Genomic DNA, 27688 nt, shown 5'->3' with positions numbered 1-27688 from the left:
GTGGATGTGGTCAACGGGTTACTTCCTTTTGGAATTTTTAAAATTATGTGGACAGAATCCTTTAGCAATTCATGTGCACATTCTGTTAGGATTTCTGACTATGGAATTCTGCAGATGAAATACCTGCGGTGTTGAGATGGGTATGGGCACTCCTCCACTGATGGTTCCACGACGGATGTTGGGTTTGCTGGAGGGTTTACGGCGAATAGTGGCTGTGTGGGGCCCTAGAGGCTCCGGATCCATCAACAGACTAACGGTGGATGCCGGACGCTTGCTTTGAAACATTTTGCGGTAATTGAGACTCAAGTCGCTGTTGCGCGGAATCGTGGAAGATTTATCAAAATCAGACTGACTGTGGCCGTCCTCTCCACCGTGCAGGGAGATGTAGTCATAATCTGAAAAAGAGAGAGACAAAGAGACAAATAAAGTGTTAATGTTGTGAAAAATGTAGTTGTAGTCTTTGCCTATTAGAATGATTGTACCTTTACATTCAAAGACCTCATGAAATGGCTTGATGAGCAAAATATTTTTTTTAAAGCCACTGAACTACATCTGATTTTTATGGGGTCTTTAAGAAAAATCAAATAAATGAAAATAAAGCAACAACAACAACAACAACAAAAATGGCACAAAAGCTGTATGAAAACTGGATAACCTCCTACAAAATGGATAAAACAACTCATACACAAAAGCTCTGTTTGAGGATGTGTCTTTGTTACACTTGAGGAATATGAGAAGATGGATAACAGATTTGACAACCGACGAGATGCAGAGAACTGTTATCTTATGATTACAAGCTCAAATGCACACCTGCAATGTGACATGGATTCCCTAAACAGGACGTTTACTTGTGTTTATTATTTGTATGTGAACACAATGAGAGTCTATGCAATGACATTCGGAAACCTACCATATAGAGGAGGTTCTTTCTTTACCGCTGTAAAAGAACAATAAAGTACATTTAACATGTATACAAAGGCCCAAAAACACGCACTTTGGACAGCAATCAAAGCCTGTGATTTGTAAACACATCAGATTTTAAAATTAGCCTCTTGTGATTACCGTTTAGTAATCATACAGATTACTGTTATCTGTTGAGAAATGATGTAAAAGATGCAAAACATAAAAAGGTGATGTGTTCAGAAAAACGCTACACAAAGAAATAGAAAAAAGAAGTTGTGTATATATATATATAAAATATTTAAAAGAAAAAGGAAACTAGATTAAAAAAAAATATTAAAGGGACATTTCACCCAAAATGGAGAATTCTGTCATCATTCAGTCACTTTCTTTCATTCACGGAACACAAATGGAGATGTTAGGCAATTTGATATTCTCAGTCACCATTCACTTTCATTGTGTGTAAAAAAAGATGTAATGAAAGTGAATGGTGACTGAGCCTAACATACTGCCAAATACCTCCTTTTGTGTCTCATGCAAGAAAGTCATACGGGTTTGGAACAACATGAAATGATGACAGAATTTACTTTTTTTTTTGTTTTTTTTTGGGTAAACCAATTTGAAAGGATAGCTCTCCCAAAAATGTATATTCTCTCATCATTTACTCACCTTCACATCATCCCAGATGTGTATGACTTTCTTCTGCTGAGCACAAACAAAGATTTTAAGAAAAATCTCAGCTCTGTAGGTCCATACATTGCAAGTGAACGGTGGCCAGAACCATTGTCCAAAAAGCATATAAAGGCAGCATAAAAGTAATCCATACGACTCCAGTGGCGTCTTCAGAAGCGTTATGATAAGTGTGGGTACGAAACAGATACATATTTAAATCCTTTTTTACTATAAATCTCCACTTTAACATACTTCTTCTTTTGTATCTGGTGATTCACATTCTTCGTGCATATTACTGGGCAAGGAGGAGAATTTTAGTTAAAAAAAAAGACTTCAATACTGATCTGTTTCTCACCTACACCTATCAAATCGCTTCAGAAGACATAGATTTAAATACTGGAGTCATATGGATTACTTTTATGCTGCCTTTGTGCTTTTTGGACCTTCAAAGTTCTGGTCACCATACACTTGCATTGTATGGACTTACAGAGCTGAGATATTCCTAAAAATCTTAGTTTGTGTTCAGCAGAAGAACTAAAGTCATAAACATATGAAATGTCATGAGGGTGAGTAAATGATAAGAGAATTTTCATTTTGGGGGGGGAACAATGCCTTTAATGATTTTAATGAGTGTGCTAAATTAGAGAAAAGAACAAATGACCTCATGCATGCCTGTATTTGCATGCATACTGACCATGCTGTGAAGGTATGGTGTCTTCTGAGCAGGATGGTGTAGTCGTCTGTGTGCTGTATCCACTAGAGCAGTGGAGGGAATCTCGACTGGTTCGAGGAGCATCTGAATTAAGCCCGCCTCCAAGAGTAAGAGCCAGTTGCCCCCTGGCTGTCTGTGGCTATGGACAGGGGCAAGAGCCAATCAGAGTTCAGTAAAAGAAGTGTGGACTCAAATCACAATAATTCCAGTAAAATCAAATTATTTAAGACAGATAGTTCTGGCTCTAAATTCAGATTAAATTAGCCACAATTGAGTGGTTTTAAAGTAGGCAATAGACATGAATTCAATTATATATCTCTCCAACTCTATATATCTTTGAAATCACCTACAGTTATTAACTATATTGCTTGGCAGAAGAAAAACAGAGCTTGCAAGGGCTGCATTGTATTGAAATCGATGGGTTTTTCTCATTTTTTTGCAATTAATTCAGATCAAACTGCTGAAAGTACACTGTAAGTAACTTCAGTCTTAGGTGTGCTTTACATTTTTGGTTTTGATAAATGATTTTCTGGTTTTTGACACTGAAATGAATGTGTACCTTGCCCGATGTGGACAGGGTCCTGGCTCTCTCCTCAAGCCCATTGTAAGGTTTGAGTGGTGGGGGCATGGAGGTCCCATTCTCTGTGCCAGGAGTGATCTGACCTTGCCAAGGCTGACTATTAACACTGCTTTTCTCCTACAACAAGGGTGAACACCTTTAGTACATCTAAACGTAGTACAGGCAACAAAAACAAACCACAAGACTATGACATCGTCACAAGGGTATTTAAAAACAAAACAAAAACAAGATCAAATGGAGTTAATGATGATTTGGTGAATGTAGAATTATGAGCCTACGGGTGAGTTTGAAAGCAACATGCAGATATTTAGTTGTTTTAACAGTTAAGCCCAAAGTATACTTCCGTCAGGCGCGAACGCTAGGCGTCTGCTTACAGGAAGCATGACATAAATTTCATCATCAGCAGAGTTCTCGAGCACTGAAACCATGCAACCCAATTTTTTCTAACCGTGCATACTTTGAACATGGATTACTGGCATTTGCTTAGAATTATTTGCACTGAATAGTGGGTCCACAAGGTGGCAACACCCACAGTTGAGCCGCTGCTTTCATGAAGAAGTGCTAGATGTAATCACTAGTGGATGTGCACGCCAAGAACGATGTCTGAGGATGTCAGGAGGTACCTGCATTTGTATAACTCGAATCTGAAATATAAAGACATATTTATGGGTCTAAACTCTTGAAGGCAACTAGTTTAGTATCTCGTAGCAGTCACACTGGGCATGTGGCAACCGCCGGTACGCAGACGCTAAGCATTCACGTCAAAATTGAAGTATACTTTGGGCTTCAGGTGCAATGAATCATGTCTTCGTATCGACACATGGGAGAGGGTATGGCCAGCTGGTCATTATTGCAAAATAGACCCCGACAAGGTGATCAGGAACCCAGCATGAGTAAATAATAAAAAACACAAAATAAATAAATAAATAAATGCACACAAAATATTGATTTGAAATGATCATATAGTGTATAAAAAGAAATCTGTGAGACTAGCAGAGCTATGTAGGGAATCGGATGCATGGGACAATGGTCAGTTATACCGTTAGCAGTCATTATACAGAAATAGTGCAGAATGCCAACATTGACCAATCAAAATAAAGTATTCCAGAAATCTGTTTAATAATATCAGATAACTGTCTTATATATTTTTTCCCTGCATATCATTGTATATTATATTATTGCATAAAAGTATGTTATCTTTACATTTTTAATTTAAAAGTGCACAAAAATGATGGGTCTTGAAGAGGTCACATATGGTCATGTAATGTTACTGGAAGATGTTCTTCAATACTGGCCTGTAGAGGGAGCTCTCTGCTTACACCAACCACAGATACAACCTCCACAAATGCACAATTACAAATAAACACAGAAACTCATGGGTAAGTGTACAAAAGTACATGCAACAATAATTCAGCCATTTACAGTAACACACAGCACTACACTGAGTGTATGCTCACAGTGCTCCTGTGGCGAGGGTGAGGGCCACGGTGGACAGTGCGAGGGATTGTGGGAGAATTCCCCTCACTGAGGGAGCGAATGCCCTCCTCCCCTCCTACTAGGAGGAGAGGACTGCGTGAGTGCTGGGAGATGGTAAAGAGATGGAACAAAAGAAACATGTGAGACAGACGGCCGTGATTGTTTTTCTGGACTGAGTTGGGGCTGATATTTGTGTTTTGAGTGGCATCCGAGCAGTGAGTGCAACAAAACGGCATACAGAAGTACAAAATATTTGCGAAATTTCTTTGTACCTACACAATTAATTCCGAGTGTGTTGCTGAATTATCACGGTCTGAAAATTTTTTGAATTTGGCAAAAAATGTTTTTAAATAATAATCAATCTAACCTTTGGAAATAAACTGATTATTGCAGTACATTATTTTTGACTGTTTGAAGGAGTTAAAGGAATACAGAGATGCACTGTTTTACTTTTAGAAAATTGTATTGTGAAGGTTCGTTGTGTTGAAAATAGAGGTGTGAATCTTTGAGTTGAAAGCGAATAGATTCAATTCACGATTCATAGGTGTGGAGGCGAGGGCGTGGTCGAGCGTTCGTCTGGGGGGAGAGAAAGCGGTAAGGTTTTTCACCTGCGATGAATTGCTGGTAATTGCCGTTTCTTTGTTCACAGTGAGAGACAGGGGAAATAAAATGGGCCAGGCCACAGAGTGAGGGAGAGAGAGACCCAGCTGACAAGCTTCGTGTGTGTTGGCGCTGCCATTCGGTTTTGAGTGTTTATATATGAAGCTACACCGTTACGCAGGAGAGCGAACATGTTTGTGTAGGTAAATAAATTTACCTTCGAGTTGGATTCGCTGTCTCCCGCTTCCTCGTTCTTCGAACGTTGTTACAATAGTTTTTTTTTTTTTATTTGGTTCAAAGAGTTTTTGCAAAATCAAAATTCAATTCGATTCACAATAAAATCTGATTCGATTAACGACTCGAATTCTGTATTTTTTCAGTGCATTTATAGTATTTTTTAAATACTTCCCCTGATGTGTCTTAAGCAAGAAAAAGAAAGACAAACTATTTTAAGATAGTTTACTGCACTAAAGTAACTTGAAAGCACATTAAATACTTGTATATACAGGCTACTTTGAAAACAACAAAGAGTGCAATGTCCCAAGAAAATATTTTAGAGCCGAACATAACTAGAAATGTATTCACAATAAAAAGTCCTTGATTTTTAAGATTGTATTAATTTGCATGACTTTTCCAGGCTTGAAAACCTCAATTTTTAAAATTCCCTGATATTTTCAGATTTTCCATGACAGTGGAGACACTGAATCAGTAAACTAATCCAAATATTACAACATTAAGAAACATCATCTGGGGGCCTGGGTAGCTCAGTGGTAAAATACGCTGGCTACCACCCCTGGAGTTCGCTAGCTCGCTAGTTCGAATTCCAGCCAGGTCTCCTAAGCAACCGAAATTGGCCCGGTTGCTAGGGAGGGTAGAGTCACACCATGATAAACTCCTCGTGGTCGCTATAACGTGGTTCGTTCTCGGTGGGGCACGTGGTGAGTTGAGCGTGGTTGCGCGGTGGGTGGCGTGAAGCCTCCACGCGCTATGTCTCCGTGGCAGCGCCCTCAACAAGCCACGTGATAAGATGCGCGGGTTGACTGTCTCAGACGTGGAGGTGACTGGGATTCATCCTCCACCACCCAGACTGAGGCGAATCACTACGCAACCACGAGGACTTAAAAAAGCACATTGGGAATTGGACATTCCAAATTGGTAGAAAAAGAAACATCATCTGACTAAATTCAGTTTTAAAGAAAAGAAAAGCAATCAACTAGATGACTTCAACTTAAATGTTTTCTGCACAACAAGTCCCTAACTAGACAATGATACCAGTAAAATTGCACTACTTCATCTAAAGAAAATAACAGCTAAGTTATCCTACAATTAAAAAATCATTTTCAGTAGTGGCAACGCAACAAGTTAGCAGCTCTATCAAATGGTATGTGTGTGTTTGACTCAAGACAAGAGTGCTATTGTGAGCTGTCATGTGCTCATGTGATAGTCAGATGGCCCTCCAGAGGAGAGATCAGACATAAGGTGCTCGAAAGCCTTGGGAAAATGCTCAGAAAATGTTTCAATGACAGTTATGGAGGAAACGGAGAGCGGGCGTGTCTGCAAGAGAATGACGCTGTGCATATCTCCTTTTAATCGCACATGTAACTTAGTTAATATTTACATTTTCCAAAATATTTTATCCTCTTCCTGAATCATGGAAGAGTACACAATAGAGAGTAGTGCCCGACCGATATATCGGTCGACTGATATTATCGGCTGATATTGGACTTTCACCAATATATTGGTATCGGTGTATATTTTACAGATATGAAAACCTTTTTTCAGAACATATAATGTAGAAAACAATGGTTTAGAATTGGTGTCATAGCGTAGTTTGTCCAGCAGAGCGTGCTCCGACTCCACTGTTTACAGAGCTGAACTCATGGTGGCTCTGCAGACAGGGCAGAGTTCAATGGTGTCATCATGGTAAGTTGTTAACTAGTTTGTTAAATACATACAGGAAATGTAATAAACAATTACTCCATTTTCCCTTTCAATATAACTAATATAACGTTAACCTTGTCCCTGACAACCATGTCACTCATGTCTGTTTGCTGTTAGCCAGCTATAGTTTGTCAGTGTAGTCAGTAATGTAGCAGATTGAAAGGTAAACATCAGAATATCTATTTGCAGTTCAGCAGACAACGGTACAGTGGTGGATTGTGTCTGCTGAGTGTTGATTTCACGCTATGTTATTACCTAGTTGGTGAGACACAATGCTGGAAAGTAAAATAAACTTTTACTCTCCGTGACAACGAGCTTATAGCTAACTAGCTAATCACGTAGCTACTTTCATTGTTGTCAGCTGAGTGGAAGCTAATGTGTAAACATGTATTCACCAAACTGTTTTGTTTAGGATTCACAGTTTGGTACCCCCTTCAACCGAACAATTCCAGTCATTGCATTTATAAAATGTAATATTTAAAAGTCTGGTTTTCCACCGTTGAAAGTTTCCCCTGAACTTGTATAGCAGAATACAGTGTAATACCGCTGCTTATCTGTTTATCTTGACTCGGCAGTATTAATATAGTCAGCATTTGACTGATACTAAACAGTAATACTGATGTTTATTTAGCTATTTACATTTACATTTATGCATTTGGCAGATGCTTTTATCCAAAGTGACTTACAGTGCACTTATTACAGGGACAATCCCCCTGGAGCAACCTGGAGTTAAGTGCCTTGCTCAAGGACACAATGGTGATGGCTGTGGGAATTGAACCAGCATCGTTCTGATTACCAGTTATGTGATTTAGCCCACTATGCCAGAACACCAGCTATTTATTTTATTTGTATTTATTCTTTATTTAAATGGTCAGCATTTGACTGATACTAAACAGTACTGATGTTTATTAAGCTATTTTATTTATTCTTTATTTTAATGGTCAGCAATTGACTGATACTAAACATACAGTACTGATGTTTATTAAGCTATTTATTGTATTTTTAATTATTCTTTATTTTCTCAGTGTTCATTTCTAGAATTTGTTGACAATGTATAATAATAATGTCAAATATTCTGTGATAAAAATATTTAAGAAAGCAGCCTTCTGAGTACCTTTGCATAGTCATTTCAGTGCAAAATCGGTGAAAAATACATATAGAAAAGGTCTGCTTTCATTCCAGCTCAAAAATTAAACATATCGGCCACCATATTGGTAATCGGTGAATTTTAAAATTGGTATTAGTCTCAAAAATCCCATATCAGTCGGGCTCTAATAGAGAGCTGTTTAAATCAATTATTGACCAAAAACAAAAATCTTATTTCAAGATCAATGCATATGAATCGGCAGAATTAGTAATCGATGCATCGAGAGAACGAGTGAATCGTTACACCCCTAGTTGAAAAAGGTGTGAATAGGCATTCATTCTCAACTTAGGTTAAAACTTAAAGATGGGATAGCAGAATTGATATAATTTATATACAAAAAGAGAATTTGTCTCTGACTGAAAAAAGGTTCAATTTACAACAACAAAAATCAATCAACTAAGCCTCTGGAAAAAGACAAAACAGATCACTGCAGTTTCTCATGGCAAACATGCTGTTAATAGGCCTTCACTCTTCAAACAGTTTGGGTTTGGTAGAACTTGTATACCAAAACTGACATGGTAAGTAAAGAGGTGCAAGGAATTACAATGTTTTAGAGAATTGTGCATGATACCTGTGTTGCGTCTGGTGCTCGGAGGTGAAGCCCATCCACTGCACTGGAGATGGAGTCCAGAGAGGGAACATGACGCACAGAGGCGTAGTTACTGAGAGAGAGAAAAAACCAAATAAACAATCAATCTAGAGTGATTATTTTCAATAATGCCCTACTGATATAATTTCTCATTTGCATAATTTTTTATTTGGTTGTAAATGTTCTTTTCTTACGCTGTACTTACCTGCTGATGCTGCTTTTACGTGACAGCGTATTGCTGGGAGACGCGGGTGGAGTCTGATACGAGTAACTGTAGTCCGAGCCTTTAAGATCAAGGATAACCTGCAGAAGACAGCAAGACAGAGCCTGTCTGAGAGTGCAAGGTTATGTAACAACTCTCCAGTTCAGAAAGAATTAGGTCATTTGTTGTACCTGTTCACTAGCAGGGGGCAGTATGTTGGGATCAGTCGTCAGGTTGCCAAGATCTTCTAGAATCGTCTGTAAGTGGGTGACTTCCCCAAGCATGCCTATTTCTTCATCCTGAAAATACCAAAAACATACAAAATTTCCCCACATAAAAATGTCATAAAATGAATGACAAAACGCAAATCTTAATGGTTATTTTCTTTGAGCAAAATATAACTTTATATTTTTTTTCTTTTGATTTTTGTGTGCAATATGACCCTGACATTTTTAGACGAGTTTTGTGAGATTCACTCACATACAGTACATTTCAATAAGCATATGTTCAATACAATGCAGAGAGGTTACTGTAACAATTTAACAAATTGTAACTATTTAAATACCAAGGAACTTCTGTGGACAAACCTAATTACTAGAACAACTGACATACTTCATAAAACAAACTGTTTGTGTGTGTGGGTGTAAAGAGTATTCAGACACTCACCAGGACAGGTTTGAGCATTGTGACGAAAGAACAGAATCGTCCTCTTTCCTCTATAAGTGCTCGACACACAGCTCTCTTCTCTGTTTCCTCTAACACGGCATAGCGCGTGTTGACGTCCTGAAGAGCGCTGTCCAACTGCATCCGGACCTCGTCTTTACCTACACAAACACAGCAACATTTCCCTGGTTAATAAAAAGGGTTTAGACTGTTTTGTGTCTAGCAACAGTATGAACAAGAAGAATTCTGGCTTTGAAAAACAGTTCAGTTTTTGACAGATTTTGCCAAAGCACATGTTCAACTTCTACAAAGCCGGCCTAAGAAGAGCTCTGTCACATAAATTAGAATGCAAATTGAAAAAGTGATGCAAAAAATCAGTGTAGCTGAAATAGATCTTTAAATAAAGGATTAATTATTTGCCATTGCAGCTTTCTGTTGAAATGTTCATGTCTTTTATAACCACTAGGTGGCAGTACAGCTATTTCTTTGCAACAGTTAAGATCCATGCAAATTAATGCTGCAAAATCATTCATCTCTGATGTTAGTAACTGCTCTAAACAGCCTCTCTGTTGCCGATTCCTTTGGTCATTCATATTCACGGAAGTGCAAAGGCAGAATGCAGCAACTACACATTCTGTCAAAAATAAGCTCTGACTGAAATAAGGTCTCTTAGACTATGATCTGCACTGTGACATTGGTTTAGATCCAATACGCTCAGATTCAGAGAAAACAGAGGATGTGTATGTATGACACGTATGGCTGGACAAACAAAACTTTGAAGCCCTTTTTCTCAGTTTCAGTGCTGGCCTAGTTTCCATTTCTCCTTTGTAGGGCTCTCAAGACACAATGGACCTAGTGTTTTGTTTGGAATAGACGTGGACTGGACATGTGGACTGTATGGTGGCGTGTGTCCTTGTGTTTCATTTAGTTCCCAGCTGTCACTTAGGCAGCCCTCACATTCCATAGTGCCAGAGAGTACTACTACACAGCAGTAGTGATGTCAAAATATTGTTGATTACTTCCCATCTTTTTTTTTTGTTAGAGGTCAAATGTTTTATACCTGGATCCCGAAAGTGATTGTGTTTTCATATTTTTGTAAAATGTATTTTTAATATGAAAGCCATACAGTATTCTGTTCTCTGCATTGATCAGTTTCTCTCTGTGGGTTGTTATAATAAAAGCTTTAACTGCACTGATTAAGTGTAATGAGAGAAATGCAAGGTTAATCAGATTTGGGGGTTTGTTTACAGACTCGGAGGGCTCTTGCCAGCACACCACGTGAGAAGCTTTAACACATGACCATGGCTTTTCCCTTCACTCTCCACCAGATCCTTCCTAATTTATCTCATATAAACTAATATTGATTTCTTGATTTTTTAAAGCAGCTCTCTTTCTAAGTCAGACTCTCTTATACTTTAGTTGTGTGCAAGAATTTTATTTGCAACTCTAAACATTGTAGATTTCTTCAAGCTCAGTAAAAATACACACAACTACTTTTTCAGCATTCCATCGACAGCAGAATATCCCGACAGCTGTTTATAGGACACTATAGGAAAGCACGCACACATACACTGCACTCAGCATCCTTATTACTAACAATAACCTCAGTTGCCCTTCATGACACCTGATCATCATAATGTCAAGTTACCATCCAAGACAGATGTTTATTTATTTATTTATTTTATATATAAATAGGAGCACTTTTCCTATGAAAGTTTCACAACTAAAGAAATTACTAAAAAAAAAAATTATGCACACTTACATAAAAAAAGCAGTTCTTCAGCAGACACTTATGCCTATAGGTGTCTGTATGAAGCCCAAGATAATGGTCATATCAGCCAGCAAAAAATAAATAAATAAAAAATAATAATAATTACCGTGCACCTTCAAATGCCAAAAAGATCAGGACAAAAATAATCTTTTGGTAGTGACCATTTTTATTCCACAGTGATGGTTTAATAACAATTAAATAAAACATCTTGGGTTCAGATTGTTTACTAATTGAATAATAGAATCCATCAAATAACGGATAAACAACAAAAAAGCTTTCTAAATGAACATTTAAAAAGCACCATAGAAACTACTTAAAATATCACAATATTCTATATCATTAACTCTAATTAACCTCTGCACATCCATTTAAGTGCCTTGCATGCATTTTTGGGATTTAAGCAATTCCGCTTTCTCGTTAGTGTTGCAAAACTCTATTAAATCCTTTGACCTTCCAGGAAGAGATATGACCCTTGGTCCTTAAGTGCACTGACCTTCTGCTGGACTGTGAGTTTAAAAGGCCTGAAGTGAAGGTTTAAAGTTAACCCGGGTATGGTAGTGGCAGCTTATTGGTGGGGTCAGCTTAAGTTTAAAGGGCAAAAGGTCAGTAGGTCTGTGTATAAATTCCACGGCCTGTCCAGGAGCCCTTTTGCATAGAAAAATGCAAAAAGTAATAATCTAAAATTGCTTAAAACAAATTATTTGTGGTGCATCACTATGGCAAACAATACTATTATTATATTACAACATATAATAACCCTATTTATTAACTATTAGTTTGATTCTTCCATAGCACCATGAAGAAAAAAAAAGACCTGTCAATTTCAAAAGGTTCCAGCTGCTTAGATGATCAGAAATATATATATATATTTTATAATACATAATGTTTAGTATACAATAATTTATGTTTTGTAGAAAAGAGAGAAAAAAAGGAAATAATATGTGGTTTTTTGTTATCAGATTAATCGGTTAATTGAAGAAATAATCGGAGATTAATCGATTATCAAAATAATCGTTAGTTGCAGCCCTAGATTGTTTAGAAAATACTAGCACACAGGCCGCATAAGCTTTGTGGTGCTTCAGAGACTGGATAGCGCAGAAGAAATCACTTGCACGAGTGTTTATACGGCGGATTGTGCGACAAGCACGCGCAACTAGGCTTTAATCGTCACGCACAGATGCGTCTTTTAGATGAGAAGCATATTTAGCACTTATATGCTCCGTTTCCACCTGGTATTACAAGCAGAATTATCCTTTATTTTAGTGGATTACCTGTATTAAAGTCACAGCTACACAGTATATAAACATAAAAAAAAGCTCATTTGAACACGGTAATTGGAGATGAAGGAAATAAACCCAGAGCCATTCGGACAAAGGTGAGTGAGTGTGCCAGAGAGACATTCCCTCAGGTCAAAAAGAGGTTGGAAGCAATGATGTCATAACCAGACACCTCTCCATAAACACGTAGAGGAGACAGGTGTGCAGAAGTGAAAAAAAAGAAAGAAAAAAAAAAGACATTTCAATGTTTCGTCAGTTGTACGGTCAAAGAAGGGGTCTGTGTTATCAAGATGCAATGGGATGTAGCCCTGGCCTGAATATGATATAGGCTTAGGTAGAAAAGGAGAATAGGAGAGTGAGGATAAGGAAAAGATTGAGAGACCATGTCACTCTTCTTCTTCATTCCAAATCAAACAAAGCATGTATGGTATTGGAATACTAATGTGCACCAGTTTTAATAATTCAGATCCAATGCTGTTTCAAATCTCAATGCTGACACTTCCAAATCTCTTCTAAGCAAATCGCCCCAGTAGTCTTCTGAGTAGCACAAATTTAAGATATAAAGATAAATGTGCTCTTTGAGAGGGATCATGGGTGTAGATGCCATATCTATTTTAATTGTCTCACAATGTGAGAGTTATTGCAGTATATCATACAGCACTGGGATGGGTTTATGAGTGTACTTTGGTGACATAAAAGCATGGGCCTCTGAATCACTTACAGTAACACTTTATTCTGCCCCGTCTCTAACACACAATGATTCAGACATTGTAAACTGACTCTTACAAGATAAGACTCTGTACGCCAGGGGCCTGGGTAGCTCAGTGGTAAAAAGACGCTGGCTACCACCCCTGGAGTTCACTAGTTTGAATCCCAGGGCATGCTGAGTGACTCCAGCCAGGTCTCCTAAGCAACCAAATTGGCCCGGTTGCTAGGGAGGGTAGAGTCACATGGGGTAACCTCCTCATGGTCGCTATAATGTGGTTCGTTCTTGGTGGGGCGTGTGGTGAGTTGTGCGTGGATGTCGCGGTGGATGGCGTGAAGCCTCCACACGCGCTATGTCTCCGTGATAATGCGCTCCACAAGCCATGTGATAAGATGCACGGGTTGATGGTCTCAGATGCAGAGGCAACTGGGATTCATCCTCCGCCACCTGGATTGAGGTGAATCACTACGTGACCACGAGGACTTAAAAGCGCACTGGGAATTGGGCATTCCAAATTGGGTGAAAAAAGGGGGGGAAAAATAAAAAAAATAAAAAATAAAATGACTATGCATGACACAAACTGGCACACATGTGATGACTCAGTGTTAAAAATCACTGTTAAGTGGAGGTACTACAGGCTTAAGTGATGATTTCTGTTGGATTTCACCATTTTGGTGTTCTGCATTATTTTGCAACTTAAACACATTTTCAGAAAACATCCAAAATATTAGCCAGTAATAATAACAGGCCTCATATCATCACTGACAAATAAACAAAGCATATATTAGCATCTTTCAATAACCATTTTCTTGAAGCGATATTAAGGTCATAAAGCAAATACAATATATTGATTCATAAATATGGACTAATTTTAAAATTTGCTTCTTAAACTATATTGCTAGTAATTGTAAAAGGGATTCTCGAATATTATATTTTAAATAAGCATTTTATGTTTATTTTCATGGGCCAAAGTTTCATTTTGATAAAAGTGAAGGGGACATTTTTAGCTTATTTACATACCTTATAGTACCACCCATAAACAACTATCAGCAACCATTTAACGATTGCTCCTTTGGGGAATTTTGTAATATATTTCAGAAAATCTTTTGCTTTGTGGCTTCTAGCATTTCATTGTCTAACATTAGTGATAGAAGAATTTTCAGAATGTATATTTAATTCAGTGATGGTTAAATCTAAAAGGTCATAATACTCCTAAATATCCTAAGTTAGATCTCCAAAAACAAGACTGATCACACAGCAGTGCTATTTCTCTGGCAGCAAGTCCACATAAGAATGCATATATGACCACAGGGTGTTTCCCAAATGTTGGGAAAAATGACGGGGGAAGGATGGGGGATCTCTTTCCTCTCTGATCGTGCGAGTATGCGAGTGGCCTTGAGCTCTAGGCTATTTTTTTGACAATGTTAATGTCAAAAACAGCTAGTTTCTTCAAAAGATAGTCTTTTTCAAAGTGTAATCACACGTACACACTCAGACCGTCTTGATTTTTAATTTCAAATCTCCTCCTTGCTTTACAACATACTCCCCTGGTTTCTATCATGTGATAATCTATGTATATACACCGATCAGCCACAACATTAAAACCACCTGCCTAATATTGTGTAGGTCCTCCTCGTGCCGCCAAATCAGCGCCAACTCAGCATTCTGAGATGATATTCTTCTTACCACAATTGTACAGAGCGGTTATCTGAGTTACCGTAGACTTTGTCAATTCGAACCAGTCTGGCCATTTTTTCTTGACCTCTATCATCAACAAGGCATTTCCGTCCACAGAACTGCCACTCACTGCATGTTTCTTGTTTTTGGCACCATTCAGAGTAAATTCTAGAGACTGCTGTGTGTGAAAATCCTAGGAGATCAGAAGTTACAGAAATACTCAAACCAGCCCGTCTGGCACCAACAATCAAAGTGGGAATGGAACCTCGCTATGTTCTTGACACATATTGTGACCATATTCTTTTACACACAGAAAGTTTACTGTAATTAGCTTAGCTATGTTTTGTTTACTTTTATCAAGCTTAGTTAAAATAAAAACCGAAAGATTATTTTAAACGAAAATATTCTATTCATAGTGCATTTTGACTGGGGGCAAGGTTGGCAAGGATGTTGCCATGACAACATACGGCGTGGTATCATGACAAATGGGGTGTGGTATGATGACAACACAGGGCGTGGTGCCAACAGAAGACATGGGCATGCCCTATTGTGTTTAGACAAAGAGATGCAGTAATATGATAAGATATGAGATGTGTGTGTGTGTGTGTGTGTGTGTCATATCTGTAACCAGACAGCAGGACTTCTATGGTGCAACTTACATAATATAATTGAACTATTTATTCCAGGTGTGCTCTATGAATTTCACTCACTCAAGTTCTTACCTTTTTTAACTTTCTTTTGCAGTTTAATTGTGTCTGAAGATTTCTTCTTGATCTCAGAGCGTGCTTTTTTGAATTCTGAAAAATAAATAAAAATAAAATAAAAATGGACAAGACAACAAACATTAGTGAGACCAAGTGAAACACGTTAAAGCTGAAGTGTGTGAATTCTGCATCATCAGCCTCACCAAACCTCACCAAATTGCAAAAATAATAATTGTTTTCAAACAGGCTTCCAGAACACCCACCTCGTCTTCCATTGGTCAGATAACAGACAGTCCTGGCCTAATTTTAATACATTACTAATACTTAGGGATTTGAACCCCAAACACTAGGTTTGAGCGATTGTCATAGTGTTGCTTGTCTTAGCAAGCGCTGCTTATCAATTATTCACGCTGATGTCAAATGAAATGACCCAGTAGTGACCTCAGTCAGACATGTTGGAGATTGTGTGGGTGTTTTTACTAGGAAGTTGCAAACCAAGTCTATGATGCAGGTTGTTATTGAACGACTAATCTTTTATATGACATATAATGGATTGCTCTTATGAATAAATGATCTTTTATGTGCTGTAATATAACTGTGAGTGACTCCCGCAGAGTTTAGAGCCATTTAATAATTAACAGTGTTCACCATGTACAACTAACAAGAAAGTGCTGGTCATAAAAGGGTCATATCATACCTTTTTTATTATGTAGTATTTTCCCCCGAGGTCCAATAAAAGTTTTATGACTAGGGATGGGCATTTTAGAGTAATTTTGTTGTCGAGTACTCTAACCCACAAAAAAACAAGTACTCGATTACTCGTAAATTAAAATGTAAGTTAAAAATGCCAAGTATGACAAGTACGCGAAATGTATATTTTGTCATATTCAAAAACGTTACCAAGAAAGGTTTCAAAATGAGATAACTTCAACCAATGGGTTGAAATGAACAATATCAAATAATAAAAAACCTTTTTCACTCACACGGAGCTTACAGTGCATCCGGAAAGTATTCACAGCGCTTCACTTTTTCCACATTTTGTTATGTTACAGCCTTATTCCAAAATGGATTAAATTCATTATTTTCCTCAAAATTCTACAAACAATACCCCATAATGACAACGTGAAAGAAGTTCGTTTGAAATCTTTGCAAATTTATTAAAAATAAAAAACGAAAAAAATAAAAATAAAATAATCACATGTACATAAGTATTCACAGCCTTTGCCAAGACACTCAAAATTGAGCTCAGGTGCATCCTGTTTCCACTGATCATCCATGAGATCTTTCTACAACTTGATTGGAGTCCACCTGTGGTAAATTCAGTTGATTGGACATGATTTGGAAAGGCACACACCGGTCTATATAAGGTCCCACAGTTAACAGTGCATGTCAGAGCACAAACCAAGCCATGAAGTCCAAGGAATTGTCTGTAGACCTCCGAGACAGGATTGTATCGAGGCACAGATCTGGGGAAGGGTACAGAAAAATTTCTGCAGCATTGAAGGTCCCAATGAGCACAGTGGCCTCCATCATCCGTAAATGGAAGAAGTTTGGAATCACCAGGACTCTTCCTAGAGCTGGCCGCCCGGCCAAACTGAGCGAACGGGGGAGAAGGGCCTTAGTCAGGGAGATGACCAAGAACCCAATGGTCACTCTGACAGAGCTCCAGCGTTTCTCTGTGGAGAGAGGAGAACCACCATCTCTGCAGCACTCCACCAATCAGGCCTGTATGGTAGAGTGGCCAGACGGACACCACTCCTCAGTAAAAGGAGTGACAGCCCACCTGGAGTTTGCCAAAAGGCACCTGAAGGACTCTCAGACCATGAGAAACAAAATTTTCTGGTCTGATGAAACAAAGATTGAACTCTTTGGCCTGAATGGCAAGCGTCATGTCTGGAGGAAACCAGGCACCGCTCATCACCTGGCCAATACCATCCCTACAGTGAAGCATGGTGGCGGCAGCATCATGCTGTGGGGATGTTTTTCAGCGGCAGGAACTGGGAGACTAGTTGGGATCGAGGGAAAGATGAATGCAGCAATGTACAGAGACATCCTTGATGAAAACCTGCTCCAGAGCGCTCTGGACCTCAGACTGGGGCGAAGGTTCATCTTCCATCAGGACAACGACTCCTAAGCACCCAGCCAAGATAACAAAGGAGTGGCTCCGGGACAACTCTGTGAATGTCCTTGAGTGGCCCAGCCAGAGCCCAGACTTGAACCCGATTGTAAATCTCTGGAGAGATCTGAAAATGGCTGTGCACCGACGCTCCCCATCCAACCTGATGGAGTTTGAGAGGTCCTGCAAAGAAGAATGGGAGAAACTGCCCAAAAATAGGTGTGCCAAGCTTGTAGCATCATACTCAAAAAGACTCGAGGCTGTAATTGGTGCCAAAGGTGCTTCAACAAAGTATTGAGCAAAGGTTGTGAATACTTATGTACATGTGATTTTTGTTTTTTATTTTTAATAAATGTACAAAGATTTCAAACAAACTTCTTTCACGTTGTCATTATGGGGTATTGTTTGTAGAATGTTAAGGAAAATAATGAATATAATCCATTTTGGAATAAGGCTGTAACATAACAAAATGTGGAAAAAGTGAAGCGCTGTGAATACTTTCCCAATGCACTGTACATAGAAACCAATACTGACAGCAAAAATGAAAATTAATGTGCGATATTCGAGTAGCATTGTTAATATTCAACTAGCTGGTGCAGAACCATTACTCGATTAGTCAATTACTTATGCACAACTCTATTTATGACCATTTCCAACCCTTTCTCTAACCCTTACAATTAAACGGGTCATTTTTGCTGCGGTGCCTTCAAGAAAAAGAAACGGTTTGCTGCACACACGCAGGCTGCGGGTTTGCTGTTGAGTCCATTTTAGTTTTAAACTGCCCTATCCTTCAAATAGTCACTTTACGAAGCCTGTATTACATTGTGCAAGGTTTACAAAACAATTCATGCTAAAAATGTGCTGCTCAAATTGTTAAGGTCGGACTCTGAGAAATTATCAGGGATCTTTAGCATTAGGATTCTTCAAATGGATATGCAAAGCGGCAGGTGCTACACACAGCCATGGACAGCTTAAGGTTTGGCAAACTGTCCCACATTTGTCTTATTATTAGTTCTTCTGGTGCATGGGAATAATAGGATTTATCCTACATCCTCTGTATTAGGCAAAGTTTTGGGTTTTAAGAGTTTCTTAAAAAAATTGTTTGCATGTATCGTTAACACAAGATTTTTGAACATGCGCAACCGAAAACGAGATTCGAAAGGTAAGACAAAAGGCAAGATTTTCAGTGAATAATGGCAAATTTTGGTCTGTTCCTCACACAATGCTACCATATGGCTTCAGAAGACTTGGAATATAGTGCACAGGTTGCATGGACTACTCTTATGATACTTTTATGGTCATTTTAGTGCTTTTTGGAGCTTGACAGCCCCTTGTTGCCACCATGTTCATTACACAGAAAAGCCAGAAAACCAGCCTGAAAATTGTACCTCTTAAAACCTTTTGTGTTTCACGGAAAAAGAAAAATCATACGTTTTTGGAGCGACATGAGGGTGAGAAGATAATATCAGAATTTTCTTTTTTGAGTGAACTATACCTTTTGCCTTAGTTAGAATGAAACACTCCCATTAAAGGATTAAGATGATACTTCACCTTCTAGGTAACAGAATTAAATTTTTCTGCACAGAACGACTGAATACTAGATCTGAGGAATTCCGATTATATCACGTAGGGAAAGAGGCCGATACCTTTGGCATGATCTTTATCCAGCTGACTGGCAACCTTTTTCCATTCTTCTATTTTCAGTTCCAGAGGAGTGATCAAGTTATCCATGAGAGCCCTGCCAAACACACATACACACACAAACCGGTTAAACTCATCCATATACATAATGTGCTGCATAATAAATAATCCTCATTAATATCACAAATAATCAGCTTATAAATGAAATAAACACAAGTAAATAGTCATACGAGGTAAACAGTTTGAGTTTGTTCTCAATGCTTCTGTGTCTCATACACATCCTGGTCAAGGCAGATCCAATCTCTTTCGTTGCTCCTACGGGGAACAAAAAGACAAAAATGTTCAAAATGGATTAATGTAAATTTCCTTGAACTCACAATCTTCCATTCTGAGCTCAATCAGAACCTGAGAATGCCAAGATGAAAAAAAAAGTTGCACAACAGCATTTCTGCAAGAATAGTTTAATCACATTATTCTCTCCTCATTTTAAAAGTCATGAAACACTAAAGTACATTTTCTGAGAAACAGATATGTATTTAACAGATATGTATGTGTTGCACATGACAGAAGACGATGTTAGCATATGCTAATTTAAATTATTAGAAAAAATAATAATTTAGGAAATTTTTGGGCTATTTTCATTTTACGGTTTTAAAATCAACATAAAGCCAATGTCACAGGACGTGACATTTCCACTATATTGCATCATCACGTCTTCAGTGCTCTATTTAGTATACCCTAGCCTTAAAGGTGCACTCAGTAATTTTTTCCTCATTAAAAAAGTTTAACTCTTAAAGACATGAATTGTAATTTTGCAATATATAAATACATTAAAATGAAGACTCCAGTCATATCGGCAACCTTATAAAAGCCGTTTTATTCTACATGGAGAGGGTCTGCACATGGGGGCAGCCATGTTACAATCACATGACCAGCCAAATATTAATCTTAGTAACCATCCTGTTGTTTGATACATTCTCTCATTGATTAATCATGGCTGACTATGAATACTACATATCTACAATGGCATCTGACACTGAAAACTATAGATTTTAAATTATGCTGCATCCAAGCCACTAGGTGTCAGTGTAAGTCCAAGATGACACAAAGACAAGTTACTGAGCGCACCAAGTCTATCATCAATGCACGTAACACTGATTCTTATACATATATTGCAAATTATATGTACTGATTCTTCTTCTGAACACTTGAATTAAAAGCTCTATATAGTAATTTTGATATTTTAATTATTCAAAATATTATATATAGTATTCATATATTAATTTCAAATTATTTGACTAATTAGTTATTAAAATGATGATTGCACAAGCCACATTTGAAGCACATTTGATTTTTTTGTTAAAGCATTAAGATGGCCAGTTTATTTACATTACTGCACTGCAGATATTTCAATATCTGCATTCTATCTAAAAAAATAAATAAAAAACATCTTTGCTGTCTAGCTACACAAAGTAAGAGTACAGAAGTGTTAAAGAGGTACTTAAAGCACCGCTGGCCTAGTTTAGTTTATTACAGGCCTTGTACCTGCAGCAGAGCATTCTGACCCAGAGGAGCGGAAGAAAAGGGGACAAACAAAGACATCTTGACTGAGTAGCATTTCCTCTAAAAATACATAACAGCTCCAACGAGAAACAAAAAACAGATAAAGACAGATGAGAAAATGACCAGATTTAAACTAGTTAGACATTTGTGCTGTGTTTCAATCATTGAGCATTTCAATCAGTCAATGTACAAATCTACATCATTCAGTACAGAGAACATTTACAGTATAAAATTACACATTGCACTAATACTATATAGACTTTTGGAAAACAGTGGATATTTTTTTTTATTAAATATTGATAATATAAATAATATAATATTGAAGAACAAGTCAACATTCTTCTCTTGTTTTCCATGGAAGACAGACAGTCATATAAGTTTGGAACGACATGAGGGTGAGTAAATTCAGGGCTCAACGCAAAGAATTGTTTCTACTGACCAGGTCAGGTCAGTGATTAAGATTTTAACTGGCCCTGCTAAAATTTTCACTGGCCCCAACACACAAATGAAAAACAACTGTTTTTCCATCATGGCTTTAAAAAAATGTGTCCGAAGCTAAATACTTGTAATATATATTACGTTTTAAGACAATTTCCCCCAAAACTGTATCACATTTATAATTTGCAAGATATGATTTATGTCTTATGTAACCCCTTATAAGCACTTTACAGATATAAATGTATAAATCCATCATATCCTCAGACGTCCTGCCATTTACATATTTGTTTTTAAGGGAAGAGTTCTGTTGAGCAAATTATGGGTTTTCAGTGACCCGTTTAATCATGCTGTCAACTTTTGGGCCATGTGTAGTGTTTTCACAACCAAAGATTTAGGGGCCGAATAAGAGATTTGACTGTTTGCTAAATGGACCCCTTTCACAGACCTGTTATGACGTGTTTCCGCCTTCTTTAAAAACGTAAATGTAGCAAACTTTTTTATATTTCCAATTTTACAAATATTAAGTGTAAATTTATAACATTGTACCATAGGGGCCTGGGTAGCTCAGCGAGTATTGACGCTGACTACAACCCCTGGAGTCGCGACTTCGAATCCAGGGCATGCTGAGTGACTCCAGCCAGGTCTCCTAAGCAACCAAATTGGCCCGGTTGCTAGGGAGGGTAGAGTCACATGGGGTAACCTCCTTGTGGTCACGAATAGTGGTTCTCGCTCTCAGTGGGGCACGTGGTAAGTTGTGCGTGGATTGCGGAGAGTAGCATGAGCCTCCACATGCTGTGAGTCTCCGCAGTGTCATGCACAACGAGCCACGTGATAAGATGTGTGGATTGAGAGTCTCAGAAGCAGAGGTAGCTGAGACTTGTCCTCCGCCACCCGAATTGAGGCGAGTAACCGCGCCACCACGAGGACCTACTAAGTAATGGGAATTGGGCATTCCAAATTGGGGAGGAAAGGAGATTAAAAAGACATTTTAAAAAATCAGTTAGCATAGCTGCGATGAGGCTTCTAACACAGCTGCTGAGGGAGTGACCGAAACTTTGACCTGTTTCTCTCTTCTTACTGCTGTTATCCAACGCTGTATATTTTATCTTCTTTTGCAAAGCTGTGAAAGTGTAATTGTTTTTTTTTTTTTGCTGTTGGAGCAAACGGGTAAGCAAAAATGCTGTGGTCCCCCATTCACCGCCAGTCAAGTTTAGCCAACTGTGACGACTTCCGCTTTCGTGAACGAAGACATGTGAAAAGGGTCCATGTAACATATGAATTCATGAGAGAGGAGACTGTTTACTAAACATGCTACTAAATTGATTGTGACGTGTAATATACAGTAGGTAGATATTAGGCCTTATCTATGAATTAAGAATGTAGATATTATACAGTTGCGCATCTTTGTGAGCTAAATATAAATCACACTCGCTCGTCTCCAAGTGCTTGGTTAGAAGGCTTTGTAAGCTCTGTGTAATTTTTGTGCTCTCTCGCTTGTTGTCTCCTTGCACAAACGTTAGAAATGCAGCACTGGCCCGATCGGACAAGTGACAGTTCTAGCAACTGGCCAAATATCTCTCACACTGGCCCCAGGCCATCAGGCAGTCCTTATTGTTGAGCCCTGGTAAATGATGACAGAATTTTCATTTTTGCGTGAACTATATCTTTAAGTCCAGGTACTTCCTGGTATACACTTCCCAGGTATTGTAGCCAGGGACAGAGAGCATGTGTGACTGTGTGTTAGGTTCTCTAATATCTGACTCCTCTTCCACAAGAGTTCAACCAGACATGTCATATCATGCCCCTCACTGGTCTTTTTGTGTCTGTGTGCGTGATGCATGATCCTCTGTGCACCAACTACTGCAGACTGCAATAAACTGTTCACCACTAATGTTCTGAAGTGAACTAATTTATCTGGGGAGGTGGGAGGGCTCAGTCACACCCAGGTGCCTGGGGCTGACGCTCAATGAACCGAATTACTGCTGCGACATTTCACACACAACATTTCTCAACTGGGAGGGGGCAGGACATGAAAATTTTTCAAATGTCTCTTGTATCAATCATTTGCTGTCAAACAAAGGAGATTAAATGAGGCAAACTGCAACAGAACTCTATAATTGCAGGTGTTTTGATCATAAATCCCTTTTAGAGTCAGGCAGTACACTAACAAAACTGCGGCCAATTCAAAAACAGTGTGAAATTCATTCTTTTCTCTTTTCATTTCTTTAGAAGAGTAACAGATCAAGTTTATAGTGACATTCGGTATATTCTTGGGATAAAGATAACTCGTCTTGCCAATTTTACAGCCACATTGGCAACTGCTTTGTTTGGTTAAACCACAACGGGAACAGTTCAATTAATTTCATAACGACGTGTTTATAGTCAACTGCTTTGTTTGGTTGAACCACAACAGGGAGAGTTCAATTAATTTCATAACGACGTGTTTATAGTCAGCTGCTTTGTTTGGTTAAACCACAACGGGAACAGTTCAATTAATTTCTTAATGACACATTTATAGTCTTTATCAGATTAATCTACCATTTATGGCTATGTATTCAAAACATTAACTACCATTAGCACAAGTGTTCATGCTGGTACCGCAAGTTTGAATCTTTAATGTACTTTTTCACCTGTATCTATAAATAAAAGTGCCAAAAAGCAAAAAACCTTAAATAAACAATGAAATGCAATGCATGCGACTCCCAGCCACAACACAATTTTGACTGCAACACTTGAAGTAGGTTATAACTAGGGGTGGGTAAAAATATAGATTTTACGATGCATCACAATCTTCATTTGAACGATCTCGACATCGATTCTTAAATTCCAGAATCAATCTTTTACTATATGCGCAATCCTCTACTACAGTGAGAGGAAATTGCTCGCACTTCCAACCAAATTGCGCGCTATGTGACTAAAATGTATATATTTGGCATCTGGCTGGTAAATGTTCGGATTTCACTCACCATTGATTGTGTAACATAGTGGTGGACTATTCAGCAGCGAGATCCTTTCACTGCGTGTTAATGTTTTAAAACACTTTGTTCTTTACAGTCAGTTGTTGATAAAAAAAATAAATAAATGAACATTTAGTTGGAATCACGCATAGCACAGATGAGATAAAGCCATTAGATTCCTCTATCGTTAACATGCGCTCATTTACGGATGCTGTTTACAGGAATACCAGAGACAGTACCGGTTTTAGCTTGTGTTCAACAATTCAATGTAAATACCTATAAATAGTAAAAATTAAGCAATTAAACAATAAACATGTAACAAAAAATAAAATGTGCAATATAATATCATATTAATTGATTGAATACATGAATTTGTTTATTTTTAAAAAGTGAATGTTACCAAAATGATGAAAAACTATAAAAATATGTACCTAGTTAAAAGGTCCTTTGTATAATTAAGAGCATTAGCTGTGACAGAATTTCATTCATATGCAAGCAAAAGGGACATTATAACAGAGATACAGTTGTGCTCAAAAGTTTGCATAACCTGGCAGAAATTGTGAAATTATGGCATTGGTTTTTATTCCTCTTAACAATAGATTACAGTTACAACTAGGGCTGGGTATTGATACAAATTTCCTGATTCTATTCAGTTACGATTCTCAAGCTTCTATTTCGATTCCATAAAGATTCATGTGGGTATAAAGTTGTGCTCAAAAGTTTGCATACCCTGGCAGAAATTGTGAAATTATGGCATGGATTTCGGAAATATGACTGATCATGCAAAATTTATTTAAGGATAGTTATCATATGAAGCCATTTATTATCACATATTTGTTTGGCTCCTTTTTAAATCATAATGGTAACAGAAATCACCCAAATGGCCCTGATCAAAAGTTTACATACCCTTGAATGTTTGGCCTTGTTACAGACACACAAGGTGACATACACAGGTTTAAATGGCAATTAAAGGTTAATTTCCCACACCTGTGGATTTTTAAATTGCAATTAGTGTCTGTACATAAATAAGTGATATTCAATCACTTATTAAGAAGTGGAAAATTCGGGGATCTCTTGATACCAAGCCAAGGTCAGGTAGACCAAGAAAGATTTCAGCCACAACTGCCAGAAGAATTGTTCGGGACACAAAGAAAAACCCACAGGTAACCTCAGGAGAAATACAGGCTGCTCTGGAAAAAGACGGTGTGGCTGATAGAATACACGCTTTAGAGGAAGATATTAGATTAGTGCTTGACGGGAAGAAAATGCTGGATTTTCGTGAGGTTCGTGAATTACATCCGTTTAAACAAGATATCTGCATGTTTGCAAATGGTATATAATAGAAGTTTTATTGATATCTGCCTTTTATCATTAGAAAAGAAACTTAAGTGACAGGGAACCGCTGAGGAGAGGCTGACAGAGTCCGTGCTTTAGAGGTAAATAAATGAGCGCTCCACAGGATGCTGCATCTGCTCAAATTGTGAGAGGTTGGTTTATTACATCTGTTTAAACAAGAAATGTGCATATTAGCAGACGGTATATATGATATTAGTATTGATATTTGCCATTTTATCATAGTTAAAAGTTACAGGGAACTGTTGAGGAGAGAGAGAGGGAGAATGAAACAGGTGAGCACTTTAATATTATGAGCTCAAACACGTCTGCCACAGCTCTGATATGCGGAGCGTTTAAATGACACTGTGTTGCACACTGGTCTATTATTGTAGTGTTATGATGGCACATAACAATAAAATGAACCGATACTGGTTGTTTACATGTCTCAGTCACTTCACATGCAAGCAGGCAATTTTCAGCACCCTCAAGAAAAAAATTGGCCAAACAGGAAAATATATTGGCTGATGCCGATAATTAAAGTCAGAATATCGGCTGAGTTATCCACCTCGGCGATATATCGGTTGACCACTACTTAAAACTACTCAAAAAAAAAAAAAATTAAATAAAAAAAAAAAAAAAAAAAAAAAAGAGTAGTTTCCCATAGACTCTCTCAACAAAAAAAGCATGCGCTTGTCAGAGAAATGGCAGAGAGCAACAGTTGCTAAGATTGGATTGGTCAGAAACGCTCTTAAGCTGGGGCTTAACGAAGAGTCAATTGAGGCTCCAAAAAAAAAAAAAAAAAAAAAGTTATCCTCAAAATAACTATTTAAAAGAGTAAACCAAAATTCGCAAAAACTAGATTAAGGTCAAATCCACACCAATCCATTTTCGTCTGAAAAATCCAAACGAAAACTATTGTTTAAAACGTTTTCATTTTCCTGCATGCTGTTGTAATGTAATGGAGAGCGTTTTCTAAACGCTCCATTTTTGGTGGAGGAAAATGCCATTTCAGTGTGTATGAGAGGAATAAACAAAGCAAAATCAATGTGTTTTCAAACAAAAACGTCTTAGTGTGTGGCTTAAAGCAAAGCATCAATAAAACACACACACAACCGCACAACGAGGGCCTGAGAACCTGATACAAAATAAGTCCCTCCGAACCCAGATTAAAACATTCGAGTGCACACTCGAGTCTGTGTGTACAAAAAGGTTCTTCACTGTTCTTGCCAATATGATGCATGATCCCCATTAAACCTCTTAATCACACAAAGACACTCTTTATCACTGATGGAGAAAGACTTTACATTTTAGAGTATTTCCATCAGCACTCAAATACTTTCCACTCTGTTGTACTGTTAGAAAAGAGTCCATAACTCAACATAAAACCAAGCTTTTGCACACAACCTTTTTTAAAAAACGACACACAGTGTAAGACACACTTCGCTGGCATCCTCGTCACCTTTAACGGTCAAAATCCTGTTTGTTCAAGAGCAATAAACTTTTCCACATTTTCTTCAATGGGAAAAGCTTTTCCTTGGCCACAATTTAATATCCTTGTACATAAACTGGCTGTATAAAGAGAGCCAAAGAGGACAGAAAGCACATTAGAGTGCCATTTACAGTGCTATATTTCAATCTCAGATTTTCAGTTGAGTTCTTCTGACCGCATGTCAGTTTCAGTATATTCATTCAGAATGAGAGAGAGTGACTGGAGAATGAAACCTTAAGCACAAGCACTAACTAGTGTCTGTGATATGATGCTTAGAAAAAGGCCATTCTGTGGACAAAGACAGCCATTCATAAACACAGCACACCTTGATAACATACACCCACATGTATGGTGACAAAATGACAAGACAGCCCAACATATACTCACTCAGCACTTTATTAGGAAGACCTGTACACCTAGTTATTCATGCGATTATCTAATCGGCCAATCGTGTGGCAGCAGTACGATGCATAAAATCATGCAGATATGGGTCAGGAGCTTCAGATAATGTTCACATCAACCATCAGAATGG

At 38.0% G+C, this 27688-nt stretch overlaps 1 protein-coding gene across 2 annotated transcripts in view; it reads right to left on the bottom strand.

Moving 5' to 3' along the window:
* mtss1 (MTSS I-BAR domain containing 1) overlaps positions 1-27688 on the bottom strand; it is an 89454-nt gene that overhangs the window by 9730 nt on the left and 52036 nt on the right. Inside the window, exons 4-14 of one of the 2 annotated variants that reach the window (XM_051706457.1) lie at positions 19605-19689; positions 19380-19471; positions 15636-15710; positions 9486-9643; positions 9011-9118; positions 8823-8920; positions 8600-8690; positions 2844-2981; positions 2267-2423; positions 911-937; positions 124-395 (exon numbers count right to left, since the gene is read on the bottom strand). In XM_051706457.1, the coding sequence (XP_051562417.1) occupies positions 124-395; positions 911-937; positions 2267-2423; positions 2844-2981; positions 8600-8690; positions 8823-8920; positions 9011-9118; positions 9486-9643; positions 15636-15710; positions 19380-19471; positions 19605-19689 (1301 nt within the window). The remainder of the gene's footprint in view (positions 1-123; positions 396-910; positions 938-2266; positions 2424-2843; positions 2982-8599; positions 8691-8822; positions 8921-9010; positions 9119-9485; positions 9644-15635; positions 15711-19379; positions 19472-19604; positions 19690-27688) is intronic. The other variant, XM_051706459.1, reaches the window with a different exon arrangement.

Source organism: Myxocyprinus asiaticus, chromosome 9 (assembly GCF_019703515.2).
Source record: "Myxocyprinus asiaticus isolate MX2 ecotype Aquarium Trade chromosome 9, UBuf_Myxa_2, whole genome shotgun sequence".
NCBI classification, from domain to species: domain Eukaryota; kingdom Metazoa; phylum Chordata; class Actinopteri; order Cypriniformes; family Catostomidae; genus Myxocyprinus; species Myxocyprinus asiaticus.
This window is presented reverse-complemented; position numbering and strand designations above follow the sequence as displayed.